The 24,223-nt window shown below is 38.7% G+C and overlaps 7 protein-coding genes across 7 annotated transcripts; 5 read left to right on the forward strand and 2 right to left on the reverse strand.

Annotated features, from left to right (window-relative positions):
* Positions 1-1,368: 1,368 nt before the first annotated feature.
* Positions 1,369-3,155, forward strand: samd13 (sterile alpha motif domain containing 13). The gene is made up of 5 exons (XM_072438609.1): positions 1,369-1,457; positions 1,733-1,814; positions 2,047-2,089; positions 2,162-2,273; positions 2,340-3,155. Exons 3-5 carry the CDS (start codon positions 2,052-2,054, stop codon positions 2,481-2,483), a joined length of 294 nt encoding a protein of 97 aa, XP_072294710.1. The 5' UTR covers positions 1,369-1,457; positions 1,733-1,814; positions 2,047-2,051; the 3' UTR covers positions 2,484-3,155.
* Positions 3,153-5,105, reverse strand: uox (urate oxidase). The gene is made up of 7 exons (XM_072438608.1): positions 4,826-5,105; positions 4,170-4,286; positions 4,023-4,101; positions 3,736-3,922; positions 3,534-3,657; positions 3,379-3,462; positions 3,153-3,309 (listed from the first exon to the last, which is right to left on the reverse strand). The coding sequence occupies exons 2-7, from the start codon at positions 4,200-4,202 to the stop codon at positions 3,235-3,237; spliced, it is 582 nt and encodes a 193-aa protein (XP_072294709.1). The 5' UTR covers positions 4,203-4,286; positions 4,826-5,105; the 3' UTR covers positions 3,153-3,234.
* Positions 5,106-5,806: 701 nt separating this feature from the next.
* On the forward strand, positions 5,807-8,483 carry dnase2b (deoxyribonuclease II beta). Its single transcript, XM_072439281.1, has 6 exons — positions 5,807-5,949; positions 6,021-6,195; positions 6,352-6,430; positions 6,720-6,881; positions 7,051-7,248; positions 8,139-8,483. Exons 1-6 carry the CDS (start codon positions 5,837-5,839, stop codon positions 8,471-8,473), a joined length of 1,062 nt encoding a protein of 353 aa, XP_072295382.1. The 5' UTR covers positions 5,807-5,836; the 3' UTR covers positions 8,474-8,483.
* Positions 8,484-12,193: 3,710 nt separating this feature from the next.
* LOC140354173 (deoxyribonuclease-2-alpha-like) lies at positions 12,194-15,344 on the forward strand. The gene is made up of 7 exons (XM_072439099.1): positions 12,194-12,233; positions 12,960-13,054; positions 13,127-13,289; positions 13,699-13,783; positions 13,859-14,017; positions 14,090-14,281; positions 14,356-15,344. Exons 1-7 carry the CDS (start codon positions 12,207-12,209, stop codon positions 14,724-14,726), a joined length of 1,092 nt encoding a protein of 363 aa, XP_072295200.1. The 5' UTR covers positions 12,194-12,206; the 3' UTR covers positions 14,727-15,344.
* A 720-nt stretch (positions 15,345-16,064) lies between these two features.
* LOC140354172 (deoxyribonuclease-2-alpha-like) lies at positions 16,065-18,519 on the forward strand. Its single transcript, XM_072439098.1, has 7 exons — positions 16,065-16,094; positions 16,411-16,505; positions 16,578-16,740; positions 17,150-17,234; positions 17,310-17,468; positions 17,541-17,732; positions 17,807-18,519. Exons 1-7 carry the CDS (start codon positions 16,068-16,070, stop codon positions 18,175-18,177), a joined length of 1,092 nt encoding a protein of 363 aa, XP_072295199.1. The 5' UTR covers positions 16,065-16,067; the 3' UTR covers positions 18,178-18,519.
* Positions 18,520-19,153: 634 nt separating this feature from the next.
* On the forward strand, positions 19,154-22,461 carry rpf1 (ribosome production factor 1 homolog). Its single transcript, XM_072438894.1, has 9 exons — positions 19,154-19,465; positions 19,925-19,981; positions 20,073-20,153; positions 20,232-20,327; positions 20,418-20,571; positions 20,711-20,793; positions 21,291-21,472; positions 21,549-21,675; positions 21,777-22,461. Exons 1-9 carry the CDS (start codon positions 19,217-19,219, stop codon positions 21,816-21,818), a joined length of 1,071 nt encoding a protein of 356 aa, XP_072294995.1. The 5' UTR covers positions 19,154-19,216; the 3' UTR covers positions 21,819-22,461.
* Positions 22,462-22,607: 146 nt separating this feature from the next.
* LOC140353705 (guanine nucleotide-binding protein G(I)/G(S)/G(O) subunit gamma-5) lies at positions 22,608-23,636 on the reverse strand. Its single transcript, XM_072438389.1, has 3 exons — positions 23,436-23,636; positions 23,119-23,259; positions 22,608-22,849 (listed from the first exon to the last, which is right to left on the reverse strand). The coding sequence occupies exons 1-2, from the start codon at positions 23,514-23,516 to the stop codon at positions 23,134-23,136; spliced, it is 207 nt and encodes a 68-aa protein (XP_072294490.1). The 5' UTR covers positions 23,517-23,636; the 3' UTR covers positions 22,608-22,849; positions 23,119-23,133.
* Positions 23,637-24,223: the final 587 nt, after the last annotated feature.

Here is a 24,223-nt window from a genome sequence, read left to right on the forward strand (position 1 = left end):
TTTAGTCCTGACTCTGGGCACCAGCAGGAGGCCGGTCCATGTTTAGTCCTGACTCTGGCACCAGCAGGAGGCCGGTCCATGTTTAGTCCTGACTCTGGCAGCAGCAGGAGGCCGGTCCATGTTTAGTCCTGACTCTGGGCACCAGCAGGAGGCCGGTCCATGTTTATACCTGACTCCGGGCACCAGTAGGAGACTGGTCCATGTTTAATCCTGACTCTGAGCACCAGCAGGAGGCCGGTCCATGTTTAGTCCTGACTCTGGCACCAGCAGGAGGCCGGTCCATGTTTAGTCCTGACTCTGGGCACCAGCAGGAGGCCGGTCCATGTTTAGTCCTGACTTTGGGCACCAACAGGAGGCCCCTGAGGTCATCATAGTCCGATATGGTTCATATGGCACCAACATCTCCGAGATTGTACTTTGGTGCTAGGCCATGGAGAGACTTGTACACAAGCAAAGCTGCTTTAAAGTCTATTCTCTGAGCCACAGGAGCCAGTGCAGAGACCTGAGCAGGACTAATGTGATGGTACTTCCTGGTTCCAGTCAGGACCCGAGCAGCAGTGTTCTGGATGTACTCAAATGGTACTCAGTTACATTTACCGGTACTTGAGCACTTTTTGAAGAATTTGTACTATAAGTGTAGTTTTCAGACATCATACATTTACTTCTACTTGTTTACAAGTGACAGCTTTTATTAAATTCTTTGTTTCTTGCACCGCTCCGTCAAATATAATTTAGTTTTTCCTCATTTTTTGTTTTGAAAGTACCAATTTAATTATGTATAGTTTTGACATTCCAGTCACATTAATTCAAAATTATAATTCAGATGCTACGTCCTGATAGATTCTCTAACAAATACTCCCACTTGAGTGAGATTTAGTTTGAAGTAACTGTACTCTTAAGTAAAAGATTCACCATTAAGTCTACTATGGCAAAGTTGACAGTATTATTTGTCTTTTTAACATTTGTGTTTCTTGCACCACTTCATGAAGACACCAGATTTAGCACACTGTTGTGTAGCCTATAATTGTAGTCCTTCCAATTACATCATGTTCCCAAATCCTGTTACTACTTACTTATACTCGAGTAATCTTACTTGAGTACATATTTGGTCTACTCTACCCACCTCTGTTCATAAATCCTTATTGCTGTTATGATGAAATATAGTTGCAGTGAATAGTAATTAGGATTAGAGTAGTTCGCTCTTGACTACAAAGCGTCGTTAATAAAAACTTCAACTCCCATGAATCTCCGCTGTCATGTGGGCGAGGGAAGCTAAAGCGATGCCGATGGAGAGCTGCTAGTGCCTTTAGTTGATTAAACCTAGATTTATATCAAATTTACATTGTGTTTTTACTGATCGAGGTTCATGTTTACCGGACCGGATTTTGTTAAGCTACTTACAATACTCTCCTGCCATTTTCGGCTTTTTAATCAAACAGGAAACGGCCAAAAATAAGGTTCGTGAAATGTCTGTTCCTGCAAAACCCAGCTAAGTGTCCGCGTTAGCTTCTGGACAAATGTTACCAAAACCAACTAAAGACTATTTCACTCTCATCTTTATCATACGCGAACGTTTTTAATTCCATTTGTTTACCGTCGTTTCCTCTTTGCATCGTCGGTGCGTTTGTCAAATATCGCGACAGTTGGAGCGTTTTATTTGAGCGTGTTCTTGTGTTGCATTTTGACATCGCGTGTGCATTTGCTTTTATCGTAATGTCTTGTGTCTTCGCAGGGACACACGCAAAAGACACAAACATGGAGACGATGCTGACAGAGGCTGTGAACTTCTGATTGAATTACGGCTCCGTCACACTGTAAGTTCTGTTTATCGAGACGATCTTCTGTTTTAATTTGAGTTCAATTGGATCTGATCATAATAAGGGAAAGTGTAAACGCTCATTAAGCCATAAGTTGTGTGTTAATGGTTAAAGAAAGTAGATATTTCTTTGTAAATACCCCACATGTGCTGTAATATGTCTGTCAGGCTTTTGTTTGTGTACAGTGTTATCTCCCTTGCTTTGTAATAAACGCATTATTCCTCTGCAGACGTAATGGAGGAAAAGGCAAATGGCTCTGTTTACCTCAAAAGGTAAGCTCAGCGCCTTAAACAGTGTGACATTTGTGATGTTTTGTCGGTCAACGCTTGTGTATTTGACCTTAGCCCTGTGGAAAATGGGCAGCTTCCTGACCCTGCCAACTGGGGAGTCGCTGATGTTGTCAATTACTTCAAAGCCTCAGGATTTGAAGAGCAGGCCACCGCTTTTCAAGATCAGGTCAGAATAGATTTCTGCTTCACATATGTTTTTTGGAAGCTGACTATTTGTGTTTTAATCTCACAGGAAATCGACGGCAAGTCTCTCCTCTTGATGACCCGTAATGATGTGCTGACGGGCCTGTCCATAAAGCTGGGACCTGCGCTCAAGATCTACGAGTACCATGTGAAACCTTTGCAGACTCAACACCTGAAGACTAACGCCACATAACAACAATAGATGGCCCAAAAAACAACCTCAGCGACAATCATTGTGTCAGGTGATCCCAGGTTTGAAGCCACTTTTCATAGACTCCTCTGGTGGCACCTCAATTCACTTTTATATCTCACTCCCTAAAAGGGCTGCACATGGGCCCACTAGACTGTTTACCTTCTGAGTTATTCTTCAACTGCTGCTTGAGATGTATTTGAGTTCCTGTCTTATTTAATAAGATGTGTGGTGAAGATAGTTTGCCGGTATGGTGTGTGTGTGTGTGTGTGTGTGTGTGTGTGTGTGTGTTTGCTTGCGTACAATAAGATGTTAAACCTATGTTTTAAACACATGTTTGTATATAAGATGAAATATTGGTTAAAAACCATTGTATCATACATGAATTATGCATCCCATCAATTTGTAACAAATCAAAACCGTGCAGCTGATGCCCCTAAAGCTTGTAACATTTAATTTGTATTTTATCTACCATGATGACCTTTGTTTATTTAATTGAGGCTCCCATGAAGTATAGTATTTATGTGTAAATATTTTTATGTCCAGATCCGTGGTGCTTCTGCTTTGTATCAGAGGCTGCTGTAACGAAGTGTGTATGACCAATGTGCAACAAAACACTGGACTTTGTCCCTAAAAGATTTGCAATAAATGGTGCTGTTTTCTCACCAAAGATTACTTTAAAAGTTTGACTTTTATTAAATGATTAGAATGCTAATAACAATTTAGTAGTTGTTTTATTGTGTCTTTTTAGTAGTTATAGTTTGGCTTGAGGTTTCCGGCCCAGAGTCCCAGTGATGTTTCCAGAGGGATTATCAAGGGGAAGCAGAACCTGTAAAATGACCAGCAGTGTATATTAGGTATAGACTCTGTACAAGACTAAAACCTTTGCAGCACTTACTTCATCTTTGTTGCTGAGTCCCATCTTTGTCATGTCTATTGTGAAGTAGTGTTGGTTGGGCATGACAATCTCTATTTCTTCAATCTTAAACATATAATGATTGAGTTCACAGATCATTTAAAATAAACACTATCACATTAAAGTGTTGGACAAACCTCTGGGAGTCGATCCAGGGCCATGACCTGAGACTCATAGAGCGTCTTCTGCACAGAGGGTGAGTACACGCCGCTGTCATACGGGCCAGCAAACTTCTCAATGATTGTGTCCTTAACAGTTTTCCTAAAACATGAGTAGAACTTCATTCATTTAGATGTGCTTCTTTCATTTGTAGTTATTGGGTAATCATTAGTAACATACCAGGCAACATCAAAGTCAACATCAAGCACTTTATTATAGCGCCACCTAGAGTAGACTGCGGTGCAGAAACACCTGTCCTTGCTGTCCTGTAAGGTTGTGAATTGGTCTCTAAAGAAGCCTTCAAACCCAGACTGTGTAGTTTTCAGGACCGTCATGTCCTTGATTCCACTGTGAAGAACTGGCACCCCTGGAAAAACATTGCATATAAAAAATAAGTGGAAATGTGTCCCGTTCTTGAACCTTTATTCTAAAAAAAAAAATGCAATTTTAAAATGTTTAACGTTTACCATCTAGATTCTGCTCAACCTCACAAAACCGATGAGCTTCAGGACTGAAGATAAAAGCATGGACGTGCTGGACGCCATTCTGGAAAAGTGTTTTACTATTTGTAGTTTGTACAGAATCAAAACGCATGTATCATTTTGTAATTTTACCTTCTCTAGCCGTCTCCATGGAGCCTCCTCCATGTAAACATTGGCCCGCAGGACATGGTTGAATGCAGTTAGAAAATGATTGCAAATATCCAGGGAAAACTGTTCAATAGTATTTACCTAAAGTAAAATGTACATTTAATATAATGCAGATTGTTTTTTCCCTAAAGTGCATATGACAGGTTAGATTACACATTTTACTAAAAGTTTACCTATATTTTTAGAATTTGACAATTTTGGTGAAGTTTGCATTAGTAGGGCCAAAATCCATTTAGATTACACAACAGTAATGATTTGACAAATAATACCTAGTAACACCTTTATATTGTTAAATGATCGTTTAAATTGTCAACTATCAATTGTGTAAATTGTTCCTACATTTTCAATGGTACAGTGCTTATTGATGAAATACAGTGGACAGCGGGATTCTGTTTTAGAACTCACTACTTTTATTTTTATCATATATTCATTTATTTTAAGTTTTATAACTGTTTTAACAAAAGCTTGACTGATGTAAACGTATGATCAATATTTACCACACGTTCTGTGCCCACAAACTAAGTTAAAATTAGAAAAACATGAAACCTGTCATTTGCACTTCAACTGAACTAACTAGTTTGACTTTGTCAGAATGTTCATGTTAAAAGCATGTGACTTACCCCTTTGATTTTGGCCAGGGCGTGCACAGTGTTCTTGATGGTGTCGGTGGGGATGATGTCCGAGTTGTCTCCGGTTAAATAGTCCTTGCGGGATTTCAGTGTAATTTCTACATTGGCTTTCAGCTCAATGATGCCATGATGTTTTCCTTGTCTCTTTATAACCAGCACTTTCACAGCGTTCTTGCCGTAGCCTGTGCGCACAAACTCCACAGTCTGTTGACACAAAGTAGAAAAGACATCAACATGGGAGCCTGCTCTGATGGTCACTCACCCTATAACTCAATATTTTAAATGTATTTGTTGAAAGCCCCTTGAGATGACCATTGTTTTCAAGGGGGTCCAAATGAATAGTTTGACTTGAGTTTTTTAACCTCTCTCAATTGATTACCTTATTAGTTGCCATGATCTGTGCGGGTCTTTACCTGATGTCTCCTGAATCAGGTTTAACCTCAGGCAGAAGAGTGTTTTGTACAAGAGGCGGGCCCAGTTTTGTCTGTTACATAAGACATAATTGTACCTGTTATTCAAGTAAATAAAAATGAAATGTATAATCCAAATTTTTTATTTTGTATGACATTTCTGCCAAATGTATTGATGAAATACTTTTTTTTGCATTGCTATAATTGAAGTACAAAGAAGAGAAAATAAAAGTGTATTGAATAAGTTTATGTATTAGGTATTATTCTGTATAAAGCTGTGTAAAATGACATTTGAACAGAAGTTCTCAAGACTGCAACTATAGTAGACAACAGCAGAGCCAAAATCCCCAAGTACTGACCGACCCATTAATGCAACGTAAAGTGACTGTGAAATTTATTCAAGCAAATCACATTTTATTTTTCGGCTTGCCCTTTTCCATTCTGATCTCAAATTCTCTGTCTCTTTTTTGGTCTCCAAATGTCAGTCAGGTGACAGAAATGTCTTGTGACTTCCTTTCTGCAGCTGTGCTGTACTTGCAAATTTGAAGCCCTAAATCTGTTCCTTTGTTCCTTTTCAGTTATTCAAGGACTGATGTGGAAGATTACCAGGGTGACCATGTATTTCTACTACATTTTGCTATGTTCCACAGCAGTATACAGTGCTGACATTTCATGCAAAAATGAAGCTGGTGAACCTGTTGATTGGTGAGTTTACATTATTTTGTTATTTTAGGAAAAATCAGTCAGTGTTTCAAAAATACTTCCTTTTCTGACAGGTTTGTAATGTACAAGCTGCCCAAAAAGAAGATCGGTGAGGTGGGCACTGGGGTGGACTATATGTACCTGGATTCCAAAATGGAGAGTTGGCTGATGAGTAAATTTATGGTGAACACGACTCAAGGGGCCATGGGAAGAACCCTTAGTCAGCTGTACTCAGGACAAGCCTACAAGGTGAGCAACAGCCTTTTGACCCTCATTTCCAACTTGTGTAGAAGCAAATCTACATTTATTTGAATAGTTTAGAGGTTTACGTGCGAGATAATTGCAGAAAAATTGTAAATGATCCATTCATTGCTTTTTAGAATAAATATAAAATTCTGTTCTTAGTCCAACAGCTCTGTCTATGCAATCTACAACGATGCACCACCATCATTAAAGTACAATATGGAATATGGACACACCAAAGGTATAGTAATCAAAGCAGTGAATGATTTTTTAATTTTTATTTATTGTATTCATGAATTTCAGCTCCACGTTGCAACTTTTTGAAGACTTTTTTCCATTCGAAATATGTATATTATTTAGTTCTCAAACCCATGTATAGTTTTAAGTTGCAGCTGTGTAACAAACCAACAGTTAAGGGTCAGGGGGAGTGTGCGGCCAAAGACCATCTATCAGATAACCACTATTGACTCTCAATAGCGCAAGTTTAATGTTATTCCAGTTTTGTGAGCTTTGTTGTTTGCGCCCGACAGGTATGTTGCTCTTTGACCGATCGCAGGGCTTCTGGCTGTCCCACACGATCCCCCATTTCCCCTCGTTCCCTGAACAAGGCTACATTTATCCTAACTCTGGAAAAGCCAATGGCCAGACGGCTCTGTGTGTCACCTACAAATACAAACAGTTCTTTGACATCGGTAAGTAAAAACGCAGTAACAGTAAAAACACAGCCAAACCCACAGACAAATAACTGACTGTGAAAAATAAGCACCAATCATGATCCGTGTCATCGATTATCATGAGTCAATCCAGTATATATGTTTATTTCTAACACATTTTAACCTAATTTGCTTCTTTTTTTTTTAGTCAAACAACTTCACTACATACATCCGCGTTTCTTCAACTGCTCAATACCCTCGACCTTTTCTCCTGACTTTGCGCCGTTGTCAGAGTTGTGTGATGGCGTACAGGTTCCCATGGACACAGACAGGAGAGTGCAGCAGCTTGTGTCGGCCAGAGGGGAAACGTTTGTCAGCTTTGTCAAATCAGCCCAGTTTGTGGATGGTAAGTTACATTAGATTTGAAAGTTAATTATGCCACTGCAGTCGTCAACGTGTACAAGTTAAAGCTGTAGTGTTTTCACAAAATACTTTTATAGTGAAGTGTACAGAAGGGGTATGAGATTTATTATATTTTTTTATTTAATTTTTTCAAGGGGATCGAAAGTTTTTTATGTGGTTAATGTTACTGCTCATTCACTCTTTTAAGGTGGACTTCACCTCATCCACCGCCGCTCTATACTGTGTAGGGTTCTAAACTCGGGCCTGTTCTTTTTGCTCTAAGTCTGTACCTCCTCCCAATCAAATCTTTACTCTACCAATCTCTACCATTCAAAAAACCTGCTTCTTGCCTCTGTTTGAATGCCTCTGTTTTGAAAGTTTTGAAGGGACAGGCCCACCTTCCGCATACATGGGTTTTGCGGCCCTCTGTGTCTTTGATTAGCTCTGTTTATGTATTGCTGTTTTATGTTTTTTGCTTTCATATGGTTTTATACTGGTTTTAATTGTTTTCGTACTAGTGAGACTAAATTGAGCATTTTTCCATTTTCAGTCGTTTTTTTCTTGTTCTCCGTCTCCGTGCAGCCCTTTGGGAACTGCCTGTTGATAAAATGTGCCACATAATTAAAGTGGATTTGGATTTCATGCACATTTCTTCTGATGGACTGCCGTAATTTCATCTCAAGATAGTATTTCTTTCCACATCGCCCACCCCTAGTTTATAAGTGTTTTGTGAACAGTATGTATGTGTTCTATCCTGGTTTAACACATGGCATTTGTGTTAAACCAGGACATGTAAGATATAGGAAGTAAGTGGTTAGTCATTAGGCCATTCCTAGTGAAAGATTATGTTTGTTCAGATTTTCCCCTGTTTACCCCGGTGCGTTGTTTGCTCAGATATCTACACAGGCTGGGTGGCTCAGCTCATGGCCGTTGACCTGTTGGTGGAGACTTGGCAGACGAGGGGACATGCACTGCCCTCCAACTGTTCCCTGCCCCGCCATACCATGAACATCAAGAGGATCCAAATACCGGGGCCAACGCTCTTTCTGTCCCACCACGACCATTCAAAGTGGTGCGTGTCCCGGGACATTGAGGCGCAGCTCACCTGTCTGGGAGATTTAAACCGAGAAAAGTTCCAAATGTGGCGAGGTGGAGGGCTGACCTGCACCCAACACCCACTGATTTATAAAGCCTTCAGACAACTAGTGGACCAATACACAGAATGTTGACCGCAAAATATGACATTTCTTGAACAGTTTGAGAATTATCTTCAGCTTTATCAGAACTAGAATAAGACAATACAGGAACATGAAGAACGTATTTTGTGTTGAAAATTACCTAAAAAAAAGAGCATTTATTATTATTGTGATATTTAGTTTAGTTTAGTTTAGTTTATTAAGATCCTCATTAGCGCCTGCAAACCAGTTGCTATTCTTCCTGGGGTCTCCTCAAATTCATTACATACATTTCTTTATATACCCCACCCAAACACACACACTCAAACCCCTAAACAAACGCACACATACCTCACACACACATACACACACACACTCCGCTCTCCCTGCGGTCACTGGACTCAGTTATTGCTTTTAAGGGTCAGCTTAAAACCTTTTTATTTAGTCAAGCCTTTTAATTGCATTTGTTTTAGCGGCTGATTTTACTGTATATTGTTGTATATGTATTGCTCACTGTAAATTTTTTGTGTTTTTATCGTTTTATTCTGTGTTTTGTGAAGCACTTTGTGACTTCTGTCTGTGAAAGGTGCTATACAAATAAAATTTACTTACTTACTTACACACGAAAGCCCAATCTACCTACATACATACAGTACTACATACATACAGTATATATATATATATATATATATATATATATATATATATATATATATATATAAATACACTCACATAGATACATATACATACACATACATATACATACAGAGTGAAAAGGAAAACAGCAGTAAATAGCTCATTCACTAAAACAAAAACAAAAAACAAGAAAAATAACAATTACATAATATTATTATTAGTTATACTACCACTATCATTCCCATAATTAGTAATCAAATCTTAACTCCATCCCTGAAGCGCATTAAGTGTAAAAAGGAAAAGCTTTAACTTCTTTTGAAATAACCTTTTATTATTTTCGAGCAACAAAAAAACAGGCAATGCATTCCATGCAACCATGGCCCGATAAACAACAGTGCACTGCATTCTATTGGTTCTGCAAACTGGCAGCACACAGCTTATATTTCTACTTTGTCCAGTTTCATAATTGTGAGTATCTGAGAAAAAAGTCAGTTTATCATAGATTACTGCTGGAATTTTGGTTATAATGACTATGTCTAATAAATGTTAATAAATAGTACTTCAGTCTGCTTTATTGATAGGCCGTGGCTGGAGAGCCGCGGCGCGGTCAAATGGCCGCGCAGTTTCAGGGACCGCGGCATTTCCCTTATAGCCCGTTATAGCCTCATGGCTAACCCTAACCCTAACCCTAACCTTAACCTTAACCCTAACCCTAACCTTAACCCTAACCCTAACCTTAACCCTAACCCTAACCCTAACCCTAACCTTAACCTTAACCCTAACCTTAACCTTAACCTTAACCCTAACCTTAACCTTAACCTTAAAGGCGGTATGGACAATTTTTTTCGGCGATTTGAGAACGCAGGCAGAAGTGCTCATGTGCACTCCCCCGTGCGGACCGACACAACACACACGTGCGTTTGTTTATTAGCGCAACGGAGCGCATCGCATCGCTCGTCTCCCGTAGATTTCTGTCCACTTCTGCGTCAGCTCGAACTGTCTTTCTCCGTCTTCATTTTGCCCCGTACACTGAGGGAACTATATTATGATAGATCCATGCGCTTAGGCACGCGGAAACGTGGGGACGAGCCTGACGCGGCTGCAGGTGAGCGGTAGGTGCGTTTTATGATTGATACGTGGCAGGACAAATGATTTATCCACGCCACGAGGAAATATGATAAAAAAAATTGCTGAAAAAAATCGTCCATACCACCTTTAACCTTAACCCTAACCTTAACCTTAACCTTAACCTTAACCCTAACCTTAACCTTAACCTTAACCCTAACCTTAACCTTAACCCTAACCTTAACCTTAACCCTAACCTTAACCTTAACCCTAACCTTAACCTTAACCTTAACCCTAACCTTAACCTTAACCCTAACCTTAACCTTAACCTTAACCCTAACCTTAACCCTAACCTTAACCTTAACCCTAACCTTAACCTTAACCTTAACCTTAACCCTAACCTTAACCTTAACCTTAACCTTAACCTTAACCTTAACCCTAACCCTAACCCTAACCCTAACCTTAACCTTAACCTTAACCTTAACCTTAACCTTAACCTTAACCTTAACCCTAACCCTAACCCTAACCTTAACCTTAACCTTAACCCTAACCTTAACCTTAACCTTAACCCTAACCTTAACCTTAACCTTAACCTTAACCTTAACCTTAACCTTAACCTTAACCTTAACCTTAACCCTAACCCTAACCCTAACCTTAACCTTAACCTTAACCTTAACCTTAACCTTAACCTTAACCCTAACCTTAACCGGCGCAGTTTCAGGAGCCGCGGCGCGCGGCCGGCACAAAAATAACATGGCTTTTTCGGCCGCGTGCCGCGGCTCTGCAGACACTCCCTTATTGATATTGAAATCAGTCTTATGCATTGAGCCTATTCCTTCATTAGCATTACTACTAGACCTATGTTGTTCAATAAATGAGATGGACAATGTTTTTGGGGCATGAGGGCAATATTTCACTGTATTGTTCATTAACTTTTGAGCTGTGTAGAGGGTTGAATAATTAAGATTAAGGGTATGAATTTATTGTCAAAGTTATTTCGCCCAGTCCTAATTAAAATATCTATGACTCAGTTTTTATATTAACTAATCACGAGAGTTATTGTGTCAGTGGCATTAAGTGGTCTTCAATATTAGCATTTATGGCAATATTTTCTGTAGTAATATATCTCAGTTCAGAATGTATTATTGTGAGCGAGCTACATTTGAGATTTTAAAAAGCTATAAATTCTCAATTAAACACGAAAGGTATAACAAATGTCTTGAGTCTATTTGTTCATAATTTGGTTGGAGTACACATTTGGGTTAGTTGTAAATAATAAAACCTAATGCAACAATGAATTCTTGGACATGTCTGGTTTAATAGACTGAATGAAACGTAATAAAACACAGTATATTCTTGCATTAACATATAGTGCATCAAGGCTATAAACTCACCAACTTGACTACTCTGTAATGCTTTATATAGTCATGGCATTGATTTAGAGCTATAAAAGAGGCGTGCAATGAAACAATAGGTTGCGTTCACGTTCAAGAATGATGTCATAATTTCATATTGAGGGTAATTCATATTTATTGCTCTTGAAGACAATATCAAAACTGATTGCAGCTGTACAAACTGTGAGGAAACCACGCCTTCGGGTTTGAATAATGACATCACTTTACGACACAATTTCACTTTTGTTTGCTTGTGAAGTCAGTTTTAGTTTCATGTCAACCGTGATTACAGCGACATGAACCAACAAATCTGACATGATCAGACTTAAACAGCAAATTCCACCACTGAATTGTGATCTGTCCTCCTGCTCAATTTCAAACAAAGCCTTACTAATCGTGCCAAACCTGTTTTGTTATGTTGTGGTTGTGTTGTTGCTCACAGAAATCCAACAGACAACAGCCAAACCAGTTGAACTAACATAATTGTGCTTTGTTTCGCTGTTTATATTGGCCTGCTTGCCTCTACCAAATGTGGTCAGGCATTATACGTTTCTACCTCAGCCTAGGTTCTTACAACACATTAATTAGACCAGAGAATGTCATTGCGTACAGGGGAGGAACCAGGATATACAAAGCAAGTGGGTGTTGCTTTCATTTCGTGTCAAATGAATGTAATGCGTCAAAGCTTATACATGAAACGATTGGAGATGGATCTGACCGTGAGTACAAAGCTTTAAACCTTCTATAATAATAATGTTATGAGCGCAGGAGTTTACTTATTTGGCAATATGAGTATTTTTTTAATGAATTTGGTTTGCGTTTTAATGCTTGATAATTGTTGACTATTACAATGATTTGTTGTAGACAGAGATAATATTTGACTTAGTTGTGTGTCAGTTTAGAGAGCCATTTCCTCTGTCAATAAACACCACTTTTGAACTTCCTATTGTAATGGCAAAAATAAGGCAAGGAAGCGAGTCGCTTTGTTTCAATGTTAAGGTGATTTAATCAGACGTTTCTCTCACTCTGGTACATTACATGATCAGAATCTCCCCCTTGTCCCATGTCCTCCTTATTAATACACCTCAGTCACATGACCCCACACACGGAAAGTTACCGGTCAGTCAGGTAGCGCGGGTACAAAGGGACCAAAGAACCAGGGGTTTCGGGAGACAGTGGATAACATTTGCATTGATTCAATTTACATGTCTTGCTCTTTGTCCCAGTGTGAAACCAAACGGGGCCTGGCCTGGGACATGTAAATCTCCAGGCAGGGAGGGGTCGTGTCAAGCTGTGTCAAATTAAGAAAGAATTTGAAAATCAAAAAGCAAAGGGCCAGATTATATTTTTCCACAACACTATAAAGCCGTGCGACCATTTATATTCCGAAGAATTTGTTTCATTTTGTAGCCTACAGTTTTTAGTTGTGAATCTGTTCATTTCAGAGGAAAGTGAGACTGTTACTGTGTCTTGGTTTGCTGTTTGAACTGGGACAATCTCAAGTGGCATGCAAAAACGATAAAGGAGAAGAGGTTGATTGGTTGGTGAAACTCAAAATGACACAGCAACATTTCACTACATATCGCGTATAATGACAATGCTTTGATTTTAGGTACTTTTTGTACAAGTTGCCTAAATCTACAGGCGATGGGCTGAGTTACCTGTACATGGATGAAAGCACAAACGGATGGAGGGAGAGCAAAGAGAAGATCAACAGTCCAACAGGGTCCGTGGCCAAAACGCTGACGCCACTTTTTGACTGCTACAAGAAAAAGGTGTGAAACTGTCAGAGTCTGATTAATGTTCATTATTTCTTTTTTAAATTTAAAATGCATATGACAGCTTATTTCACCCAAACTTAGATAACATCTATTATATTCAAGATGTTTCTGTTTATTTTACTTCCTGGTAGACAGCGGATGAGATAAATACATAACTGTTACCTAGCAACTGGATAGTAAACAAGGTCCAAAGTTTGACTACGCTATAGTTATTGTGTTTAACTAATGAAAAATATGTGTAATTTTGGATCTTTTTTTTGTTCTGTTTTTTACTTTTCTTCACAAGCCGTCACTTGCCTGGTCTTAAACTATGATAAACATTCACCCGTGGTATTATCCTTTTAGTCTAAAATTTAATGAAAATCTCTTTAATGCTGTTTAGTTTATTTTTTTCTGTGTTTAGACTGAAGGTTTTGGATATATTCTCTACAATGATCAGCCTCCAAAAGGTCTACAACCTGCTCCAGCATCATTTGGGCACGCTAAAGGTGGTTCATTAAAATATATAACCCATAATTTAGATTTGCATCATGTTTCACTGTTATTCCTCTTTTCTAATACAGGAGTTGTGATGTTAAACAAAACTTCTGGAGTCTGGCTGTCTCACAGTACACCACAGTTTCCTTCATATCAAAGTCAAGACTTTTGGCCAAGCAGCGGGACAAACTATGCTCAGACCTTCCTCTGTGTAACTTATGCCTACAGTAAATTTAAAAATATAGGTAGGTTAATAAATGTGACTTTCCCTTGTTAGTCTTTGGTTTTGTTTTTTAAATCTTGTTTTAATGTTTTAGGCGTGCATCTTAAATACATCCATGCATTCCCATTTGACTTTGTGTTACCACCATATTTTCATGAGGAGCTAAAATGTGTTGCACAAAGAAGTTGCTACCCAAAGACCAAGCCCTGGTTTAAGATTATGAAGCTGACTTCACTAAAAGGACATCAATTTAAGAGCTTTGCAAAATACACACGATTTGGGGATGGTAAGATCCTAGTCCACACAAATAGAGGCTGAGAAATTAACGCTTTGATTAATTGTGCTTAATCTTCTTCCTAGATCTTTATACTGGCCTTATTGTGAACTTTGCAAAACAGAATTTATTTGTGAAGAGTTGGGGAAGTATGCGTCGGCCACTGCCATCAAACTGCAGTAAAATCCTCCCACATTCAGTGTACAACATTAAAGAAGTGAACCCTCACAGGAGAGGCCCCTTTCTGGACACTGTGGACCACTCAAAGTGGTGCGTGACCACTTCAGGTGACCTTACCTGTGTGGCTGACATGAACAGGGAGGTCTCCCAGATGAGGAGAGGTGGAGGGGCCGTGTGCACAGAAGACATCACTGTTGGGGCAGCTTTCCATGCAGCTGTTGAAAATTCCCAGCCATGTGACCTGCCACAACTTCCTCATACAAATGGAGAACTGTGACTGTGGGAAGTCTAAAATTGTAACCATTGTTTGAACAATCAATTTATTTATTTATATTTAGGACTATTTAAGAAGAATTAAGACACTGTAGGTGAATAGGAAAAACAATCTAAAATTGAGATATCAATTTGACACTGTTTCTTACTTAGACCGCCGCCTACATAAATGTAAGGGGAAAATGTCTTGCATAATTTTAATTGTTTTTTTGCATTTTATATAAAATTTACAAAAAAATAAATATAATGGAAAATTAGCAAACATTTTTTTACAAATAAATCAGGCTTAAAATTAGACATCAAATCCTTCTGTACAATGTGTCAAATCTTGTTAAAGATGCACTAAGTCACTTCTCTGGTGGAGTGGGGTGTTTGTCTCCATAGAGATGTCATTGCTTCGCCTGTTCATCTCACCTTTATTCAATTACAGGCGTGTTTTCTTGGGAGAGGTGGTTGTTGACTAGTAACTTGGCCTGGCGATGTCACCTGCTTATCTTCATGGACATTTAATGCCACACGGTGGAGCAAAAATGATAATGAATGGTAGCGATCATCACCAGTACAGTACTACAAATGACAAATTAAAGGATTGATGATCAGCCAATGTCAATGAAATTACTGTTATCGTTAAATTATTATGTTTGTTCCCACAATAATATAACATTTGAGTTGCACATGATCCCTAATAATGATAATATGACTTTGGATATTTTTGCATCTTATCAACACATAAAAAGAGGAACACGGCAGGGCGCCCTTCTCTCTGCACTCTCTTATATCAACTGTGTATAAATGTAGGTGGAACTTACACTATTAGTGCTGCTATTCATCCTGTAGCACAGAGGCCGAAATAAGATTGTTTATCTATTTATTTAACTACATCATCACAGTTACATCCCAATCACACGTTTGTCCTCCTTTCTACGAGGTGTCGCACGTTTACAAAAAAACAAAAGAGCCAACTTTCGATGATCGGACTCAAACAGCAAATTCCACCACTAAATTGTGATCTGTCCTCCTGCTCAATTTCAAACAAAGCCTTACTAATCGTGCCAAACCTGTTTTGTTATGTTGTGGTTGTGTTGTTGCTCACAGAAATCCAACAGACAACAGCCAAACCAGTTGAACTAACATAATTGTGCTTTGTTTCGCTGTTTATATTGGCCTGCTTGCCACTACCAAATGGGGTCAGGCATTATACGTTTCTACCTCAGCCTAGGTTCTTACAACACATTAATTAGACCAGAGAATGTCATTGCGTACAGGGGAGGAACCAGGATATACAAAGCAAGTGGGTGTTGCTTTCATTTCGTGTCAAATGAATGTGCTGCGTCAAAGCTTATACATGAAACGATTGGAGATGGATCTGACCGTGAGTACAAAGCTATAAACCTTCTATAATAATAATGTTATGAGTGCAGGAGTTTACTTATTTGGCAATATGAGGTTGTTGTTTTTTGTATGAATTTGGTTTCAGTTTTAATGATTGCTAATTGTTGACTATTACAATGATTTGTTGTAAACAGAGATAAGATTTTACTTAGTTGTGTGTCAGTTTAGAGAGCCATTTCCTCTGTCAATAAACACCACTTTTGAACTTCCTATAAAGCCGTGCGACTATTTATATTCCGAAGAATTTGTTTCATTTTGTAGCCTACAGTTTTTAGTTGTGAATCTGTTCATTTCAGAGGAAAGTGAGACTGTTACTGTGTCTTGGTTTGCTGTTTGAACTGGGACAATCTCAAGTGGCATGCAAAAACGATAAAGGAGAAGAGGTTGATTGGTTGGTGAAACTCAAAATGACACAGCAACATTTCACTACATATCGCGTATAATGACAATGCTTTGATTTTAGGTACTTTTTGTACAAGTTGCCTAAATCTACAGGCGATGGGCTGAGTTACCTGTACATGGATGAAAGCACAAACGGATGGAGGGAGAGCAAAGAGAAGATCAACAGTCCAACAGGGTCCGTGGCCAAAACGCTGACGCCACTTTTTGACTGCTACAAGAAAAAGGTGTGAAACTGTCAGAGTCTGATTAATGTTCATTATTTCTTTTTTAAATTTAAAATGCATATGACAGCTTATTTCACCCAAACTTAGATAACATCTATTATATTCAAGATGTTTCTGTTTATTTTACTTCCTGGTAGACAGCGGATGAGATAAATACATAACTGTTACCTAGCAACTGGATAGTAAACAAGGTCCAAAGTTTGACTACGCTATAGTTATTGTGTTTAACTAATGAAAAATATGTGTAATTTTGGATCTTTTTTTTGTTCTGTTTTTTACTTTTCTTCACAAGCCGTCACTTGCCTGGTCTTAAACTATGATAAACATTCACCCGTGGTATTATCCTTTTAGTCTAAAATTTAATGAAAATCTCTTTAATGCTGTTTAGTTTATTTTTTTCTGTGTTTAGACTGAAGGTTTTGGATATATTCTCTACAATGATCAGCCTCCAAAAGGTCTACAACCTGCTCCAGCATCATTTGGGCACGCTAAAGGTGGTTCATTAAAATATATAACCCATAATTTAGATTTGCATCATGTTTCACTGTTATTCCTCTTTTCTAATACAGGAGTTGTGATGTTAAACAAAACTTCTGGAGTCTGGCTGTCTCACAGTACACCACAGTTTCCTTCATATCAAAGTCAAGACTTTTGGCCAAGCAGCGGGACAAACAATGCTCAGACCTTCCTCTGTGTAACTTATGCCTACAGTGAATTTCAAAATATAGGTAGGTTAATAAATGTGACTTTCCCTTGTTAGTCTTTTGTTTTGTTTTTTAAATCTTGTTTTAATGTTTTAGGCGTGCATCTTAAATACATCCATGCATTCCCATTTGACTCTGTGTTACCACCATATTTTTATGAGGAGCTAAAATGTGTTGCACAAAGAAGTTGCTACCCAAAGACCGAGCCCTGGTTTAAGATTATGAAGCTGACTTCACTAAAAGGACATCGATTTAAGAGCTTTGCAAAATACACACGATTTGGGGATGGTAAGATCCTAGTCCACACAAATAGAGGCTGAGAAATTAATGCTTTGATTAATTGTGCTTAATCTTCTTCCTAGATCTTTATACTGGCCTTATTGTGAACTTTGCAAAACAGGATTTACTTGTGAAGAGTTGGGGAAATATGCATCGGCCACTGCCATCAAACTGCAGTCAAATCCTCCCACATTCAGTGTACAACATTAAAGAAGTGAACCCTCACAGGAGAGGCCCCTTTCTGGACACTGTGGACCACTCAAAGTGGTGCGTGACCACTTCAGGTGACCTTACCTGTGTGGCTGACATGAACAGGGAGGTCTCCCAGATGAGCAGAGGTGGAGGGGCCGTGTGCACAGAAGACATCACTGTTGGGGCAGCTTTCCATGCAGCTGTTCGAAAGTCCCAGCCATGTGACCTGCCACAACTTCCTGATACAAATGGAGAACTGTGACTGTGGGAAGTCTAAAATTGTAACCATTGTTTGAACAATCAACAGATTTTTAATTTAGTTTTATTGAAGATATTTAAGACTATTTAAGAAGAATTAAAACACTGCAGGTGAATAGGAAATTGAGATATGAATTTGACACTGTTTCTTACTTAGACCGTTGCCAACATAAATGTAAGGAAAACATTTATTTCATGATTTTGATCATTTTTAGCATTTTATGAAAAATGTACAAAAAATAACATATTTGGGACATACAACTGAAAATTGGCATATCATTTGACACATGCACAATGTGTCAAATCTTGTTAAAGATGCACTATGTCACTTCTCTGGTGGAGTGGGGTGTTTGTCTCCATAGAGATGTCATTGCTTTGCCTGCATTAAACGTGTTCATCTCACCTTTATTCAATTACAGGCGTGTTTTCTTGGGAGAGGTGGTTGTTGACCTGTAACTTGGCCTGGCGATGTCACCTGCTTATCTTCATGGACATTTAATGCCACACGGTGGAGCAAAAAAGATAAATAATGGTAGCGATCATCACCAGTACAGTACTGCAAATGACAAATTAAAAGGATTAATGATCAGACAATGTCAATGAAATTACTGTTCATGTTCACATTGTCTGGTCACGGGGTCTTTAATTGTTAATAATCGTTAAATTATGATACTTGTTCCACCAATAATATAACATTTGAGTTGAACATGATCCCTAATAATGATAATATGACTTTGGATATTTTTGCATCTTACCAACACTTCTCTCTGCACTCTCTTGTATCAACTGTGTATAAATGTTACATACACAGTTACTGCTGCTATTCATCCTGTAGAATAGCGACCGAAATAAGATTGTTTATCTCTTCTTTTTTTAACTACATCATCACAGTTACATCACGATCACACGTTTGTCCTCCTATCCACACGGTGTCGCACGTTTACAAAAGACCCAACATTCACTTCCGGTGTTGCCCGGAAGTCAACGTCCGAGCAACACGTGAACACAGCAGCGGCCAAAACACACACACTGCGGGTACAAAAATGGACATTACAGAGGTCCCCGTCAGCGATCAGAGTAATGGCAAGAAAAAGAAGAGTAAGAAGACGAAGAAGCAGAGACTGAGTGAGGAAGGAGACGTGCAGGGCGGTGAAATGGACACGAAAGACGGCGTGAAGATGGAGAAGACTGAGCCTGAGCATGCGTTTCCACCGACTTTCAGTGTGTCCGAAATCAAGAATAAACAGCGCAGACACGTCATGTTCATGAAGCACAAGCAGGAAAAGAGAAAGGTAAATATGAGTTCGAAATGCACCGTATTTTCAGCAGCAAAGGTTCGTGCATTATTACATTGCCAACACTCATGGACTCTGCATTCAGCTATTTGTGATCACAAGTCCCTCTTTTACTTGTCATTACAGTATTAAAATATATATACACATACATGAAATACTGAGGTCCAGATAATCGGAAGCATAAAATGTATAAGAAATAAATGATAAATAGGATGGTCCTCGTCCAACTTATTTTGGAGAATATCCCACGTTTACAATTGTGTCACATGAATATAATAAAAGATTATGAAACATTGTGATATATATATATATATCTATTAGGATTGATAAGACGGTGTTGTTGCTGTTCTCATCTATGATCTTAAGAGTCTGTACTTCCATGTCTAACCACATTTACCTCCTACAATTTGAGGCGGTCGCGTTATATTCAACGATTTCTTGATTTTCTCATTTCAGCAAAAGATGATTCTGAAAAAGAAAAAGAAAAAGGAGCGCGAGGCTTTAGGTGACAAGGTAGGTTTGGGTTCATACAACTGAAAATGTTCAGAACCTTCTGTACCACCATGTGTTGTTTGTGTAATTTGTTTGTGTTTTTTTTAAATAGGCACCTCCAAAAGAAGTCCCCAAGACCATTGAAAACCAAAGAGTTTATGATGAAACTACAGTTGATCCAGATGATGAAGAGGTAATCTGTCAAAGAGGGGATTAGCTCTTGCCCCATTGCACAATAATTCATTACTCAAATTTTCTTTCTCTTGCCCAGGTCAAATTTGATGAGGAAACTGATGAATTTGCTGCATATTTTAACGGACTGACAAATCCCAAAGTCCTCATCACGACGTCAGACCGACCAAGAGGAGTACGATTTTTATATAAATGAAGAAGACTTCATCACTTATTCACATTACACATTTATCTGACGGTCTGTGATTTTGTTTGTGTCCTGCAGAGAACTGTAAGGTTTTGCGAGCAGCTGGGGAAGGTCATTCCCAACGCTCATGTGTATTACAGAAGAGGTTTGGCCTTAAAGCGCATCATACCTCAGTGCGTTGCAAGAAACTTCACCTACCTCATGGTCGTCAACGAGGATCGCAAAATGCCCAGTATCCTTTTATCTCAGAATGGAGCTGGAGCTTCTTTATTGTGGCTGATGCAGTAACTGTATAACCGCTGTAACTTGTATTTATATTCGATTAGTTGTTGCATTTCATTGGGAAGGCTTTCCTTTAACCAACCGTTAAGATGGATTGGTGCTCTGTCATTTACCTGATGGCCCAACAGCACACTTCAAGGTCAGCAGCGTCAGACTACGAAAGGAAATAAAGGCAAGTGCAATTTGAATACATGCGTTCGCACATCCGGGAACTTGTGCAGTGGCAACCGAGTCCGCCATTTTGAAAGGGGCACAACAGCACGTCTACTACATACGAAATCCAGGAAATATGAGGCCAAAATGCCAAAAACCTGCATTCTGTTAGGACATTGCTCTGTTGACTGACCAAGAAATGATAGCTTTGTCGTGAACCTTAGTTTGCTATTATCGTCTAAAGAATCAAAGTATTTGTAGCTCATTATGCCGTAGAAAAGGATGCAGTCGTGTTGTTTTTTATACATTGCGTGCCCCTTTTAAAATGGCCACTATGGGGAAGTCCCGGCTGTATGACGTCACCGTATTATGGCTCATTTTAGAGGGGTTTTTTTACGCTTGTGTGGTAAATGTGAAATTGCTTATACAACAAGTGTACATAAATTAGTCGATGATCATTTCATAAATCAATTTGCTTGTTTCAGCCTTTTAAAAATAATAATATTGAACTTTCAGAGACGTGGCAAGGATCCAACAGAACATCATCCAGAGGTCATTCTGAATAACTTCTCCACTCGTCTGGGTCACAGCATCGGGCGGCTGTTTGCTGCGCTTTTCCCACAGGATCCTCAGTTTGTGGGTCGGCAAGTCGCTACCTTTCACAATCAGAGAGACTTCATCTTTTTCAGATTCCACCGGTACTATTTCATATTATTTCAATCAAATCTGGTCTTTTAAATGTTGTATTACCGTCATCTTCTACTTCATTTTAAGATACATCTTCAAAAATGAGAAGAAAGTTGGTATTCAGGAGCTAGGACCTCGCTTTACACTTAAACTTCGCTCTTTGCAAAAAGGCACATTTGATTCAAAGTTTGGAGAGTATGAGTGGGTCCTGAAGGTGAGTGTTTATTTTATGTATTTACTTTTGATTATCATTTGGAAAAGATAATGCATGAATTTTATAAAAAATTTACAAATGGATGTGTTTTTCTTTTGCAGCGTCACGATATGGATTCCTGCAGAAGAAAGTTCCAGCTTTAAATGGAGAGCTCTGCATTTTCTCCATGTTCGATTGGATTTTTGTGGAACTGCAAAAAATGAGAGACAGCACTCCAAAATTATTAACAATTTTATGAAGTTGCAAACAGCTCAGTGCTTGGGAGTTTTAAAAGCAAAGACTGGTTCCAGGCTAAGTGTATGATATTGGTCTGGACTTGTAGCTTGTTTGTTGGAGAGAGTCATCTGTGGTGCAAGTGCTGCTCTCCACTCTGGAAAAAAATGTCCAATAAGTCGCGTCATGAAGTCAGGCATTTGCTCCACATTTTGCAGCGCCGCCTTTGTCACCTACATCAAATGCCTTGACGAAGTATTGCCTCTCTTGTGTACCTGTCAGGCAGTGAAAGTAGCATTTATATCCGTGGCTTTCAAGTCAGGACCGTTACCAGAGCAACAAAAAAATGTAAATGAATATATGGACTCTTTTGAAAGGGGGATATTAAACTAAAGGTCTTTCAAATCAGGAAATGGTGTCATCCAAAACATAAGAATGTGCCAATCCTGTATTGGTTTTGTGAATTAGATTATCTGCATGGAATGACAAAGCTGGTCCATTGTAAATTGTAAAATACTTTTCACCATTACTATTCATAAAGTTGTGATAAATAAAATGCATAGTAACCGATCAGTTCTGGTCACTTTTTAGAAATTACTGCCCTTTGGTTTTAAGTTTTCTATTATAGAAAAGTTATGTTTTGATGTAGTTCCTGTCTGCAGGAGAGTCAGAATTAATCCTCAAATAATTACAAATCGGAAAATGATGGCAATAATAGCTGTAAAATAATTTTATTTTCCCCCCAGTTAGGCATGGAAAATAACATTTAAAAAGGCACCATGTTGGTAATACATCTTTACAAGTAGGAAAGTCATTTAGGCACAGAGACCTATGGAAATGTTAGAATTGTCAATATAACTAGTAAAAACACATAGCAATTCTTAAGCATAAATTCATTAATACTCCTGAGACAATCCAGTCCATGAAGCAGTGGAGGCCACACACCATTCATATCCAAGACCTAGAGGAAAACATGAGAGCTTAATGAAATGGACATGAAGTAAGAATGCACAATTAGGAAAAAAAATGTAATTGAGATTTCACTGACGAGTATTGCGATTAGGTTTCGGTAATAAGAGTTCAAAGTTCAGGATAATTGCCATAAAAGTACTGAAAAAAGCCAATGAACTGTAAAACGAATAACTTAAATCATACTTAGGTTTGTAAACATGTTATTAAGCAGTGATAGTAGTGCAGAAAACGATTGTCCTTCAAAGACTGCACACTTACAGACGCGGGTCGGTGCTATAGAAAGGAGCAGACTTTCTGGGGTCTGAAGGGGTTGTTGCTGGACGACATGCCGGTGAGCAGGGGGTCGTGGGGGGCGTTCTGGAGGCAGAACTGCTGAAGATCCGCCGCGGCCTGGGACACCTGTGGAGCAAAACACCAAAAAACGTTCACGGGGGGGGGAAGAGCGAACGTTTGTCTCACAGAAAATACATGAAAACACAACGTGGTCAAACGTAAACGCACAGACCGGGGGAGATGAGCAACAGTGGGGAAAAAGTCAACACACGCCCTAAACTTTGTTCTTATTTTGTGTTTACCTTCACTCTGTTTATTCCTGCTTCGAGGCGCAACTGCAGCACAACCTTCTTCATTGCTACGATGTTCGATGAACCAGACATGGTCCAAGTTTTTTAGTTTAGTCGTTTAGTTTCGCAAGAGATGATTAAGTGTTGATGTGTGGAGCTTAATGCTAATGCTAACAAGTTATCAACAGAGAACAACACCTCTTTTCCGGTTGTGTTTAAAACAGCGCCCCGTAGCGGTGAATAAAAGACCTGCACCCATTTATATATAATACAAGTAAATACTCTTTTTGTTCATGCATATTCTAATACAAACATATTGGCATAAATCAAGTAGACAGGTGTTATAACAAAAGAGGCCGGACAGGAGTGTGCAGTACATTCTTAAAATTAACTAAATAAAGTAAAAGGTTGTTAGGGGGCCGTAAAGAGTTCTTATTCTTAAGATAATATAAGATAAGATAGCCTTTATTGTCCACACATGGGGACATTTTGGTAGATGAATATTTGAAAAATGGCAAACCTGTGAATTTCCTGGTTTGCCATTTTTTGTTTGCCAAATTGTTGCTTTTTTATACAGACAAAAAAAAAACATTTAGATCTGAAAATAATTTATATGCATTAATGAGATTAGATATGTTTGCTTCCCTCTCCTTTTTGGGCCATAGTGAATAACATTGCCCATTAGATGAATCATTTTTCCTTCCCCCTTCTTTTTCTGGTCTGCAAATAAGGATGACATCTATGTATGCTCCATTGTAAAAGAGAAAATGACCTAAATGAACAAAATAAAAACATATAAC

The sequence above is a fragment of the Eucyclogobius newberryi genome, unplaced genomic scaffold, assembly GCF_026437365.1.
Source record: "Eucyclogobius newberryi isolate DKJ021-1_F unplaced genomic scaffold, fEucNew1.0.hap1 SCAF_9, whole genome shotgun sequence".
In the NCBI taxonomy this organism is placed as follows: Eukaryota; Metazoa; Chordata; class Actinopteri; order Gobiiformes; family Gobiidae; genus Eucyclogobius; species Eucyclogobius newberryi.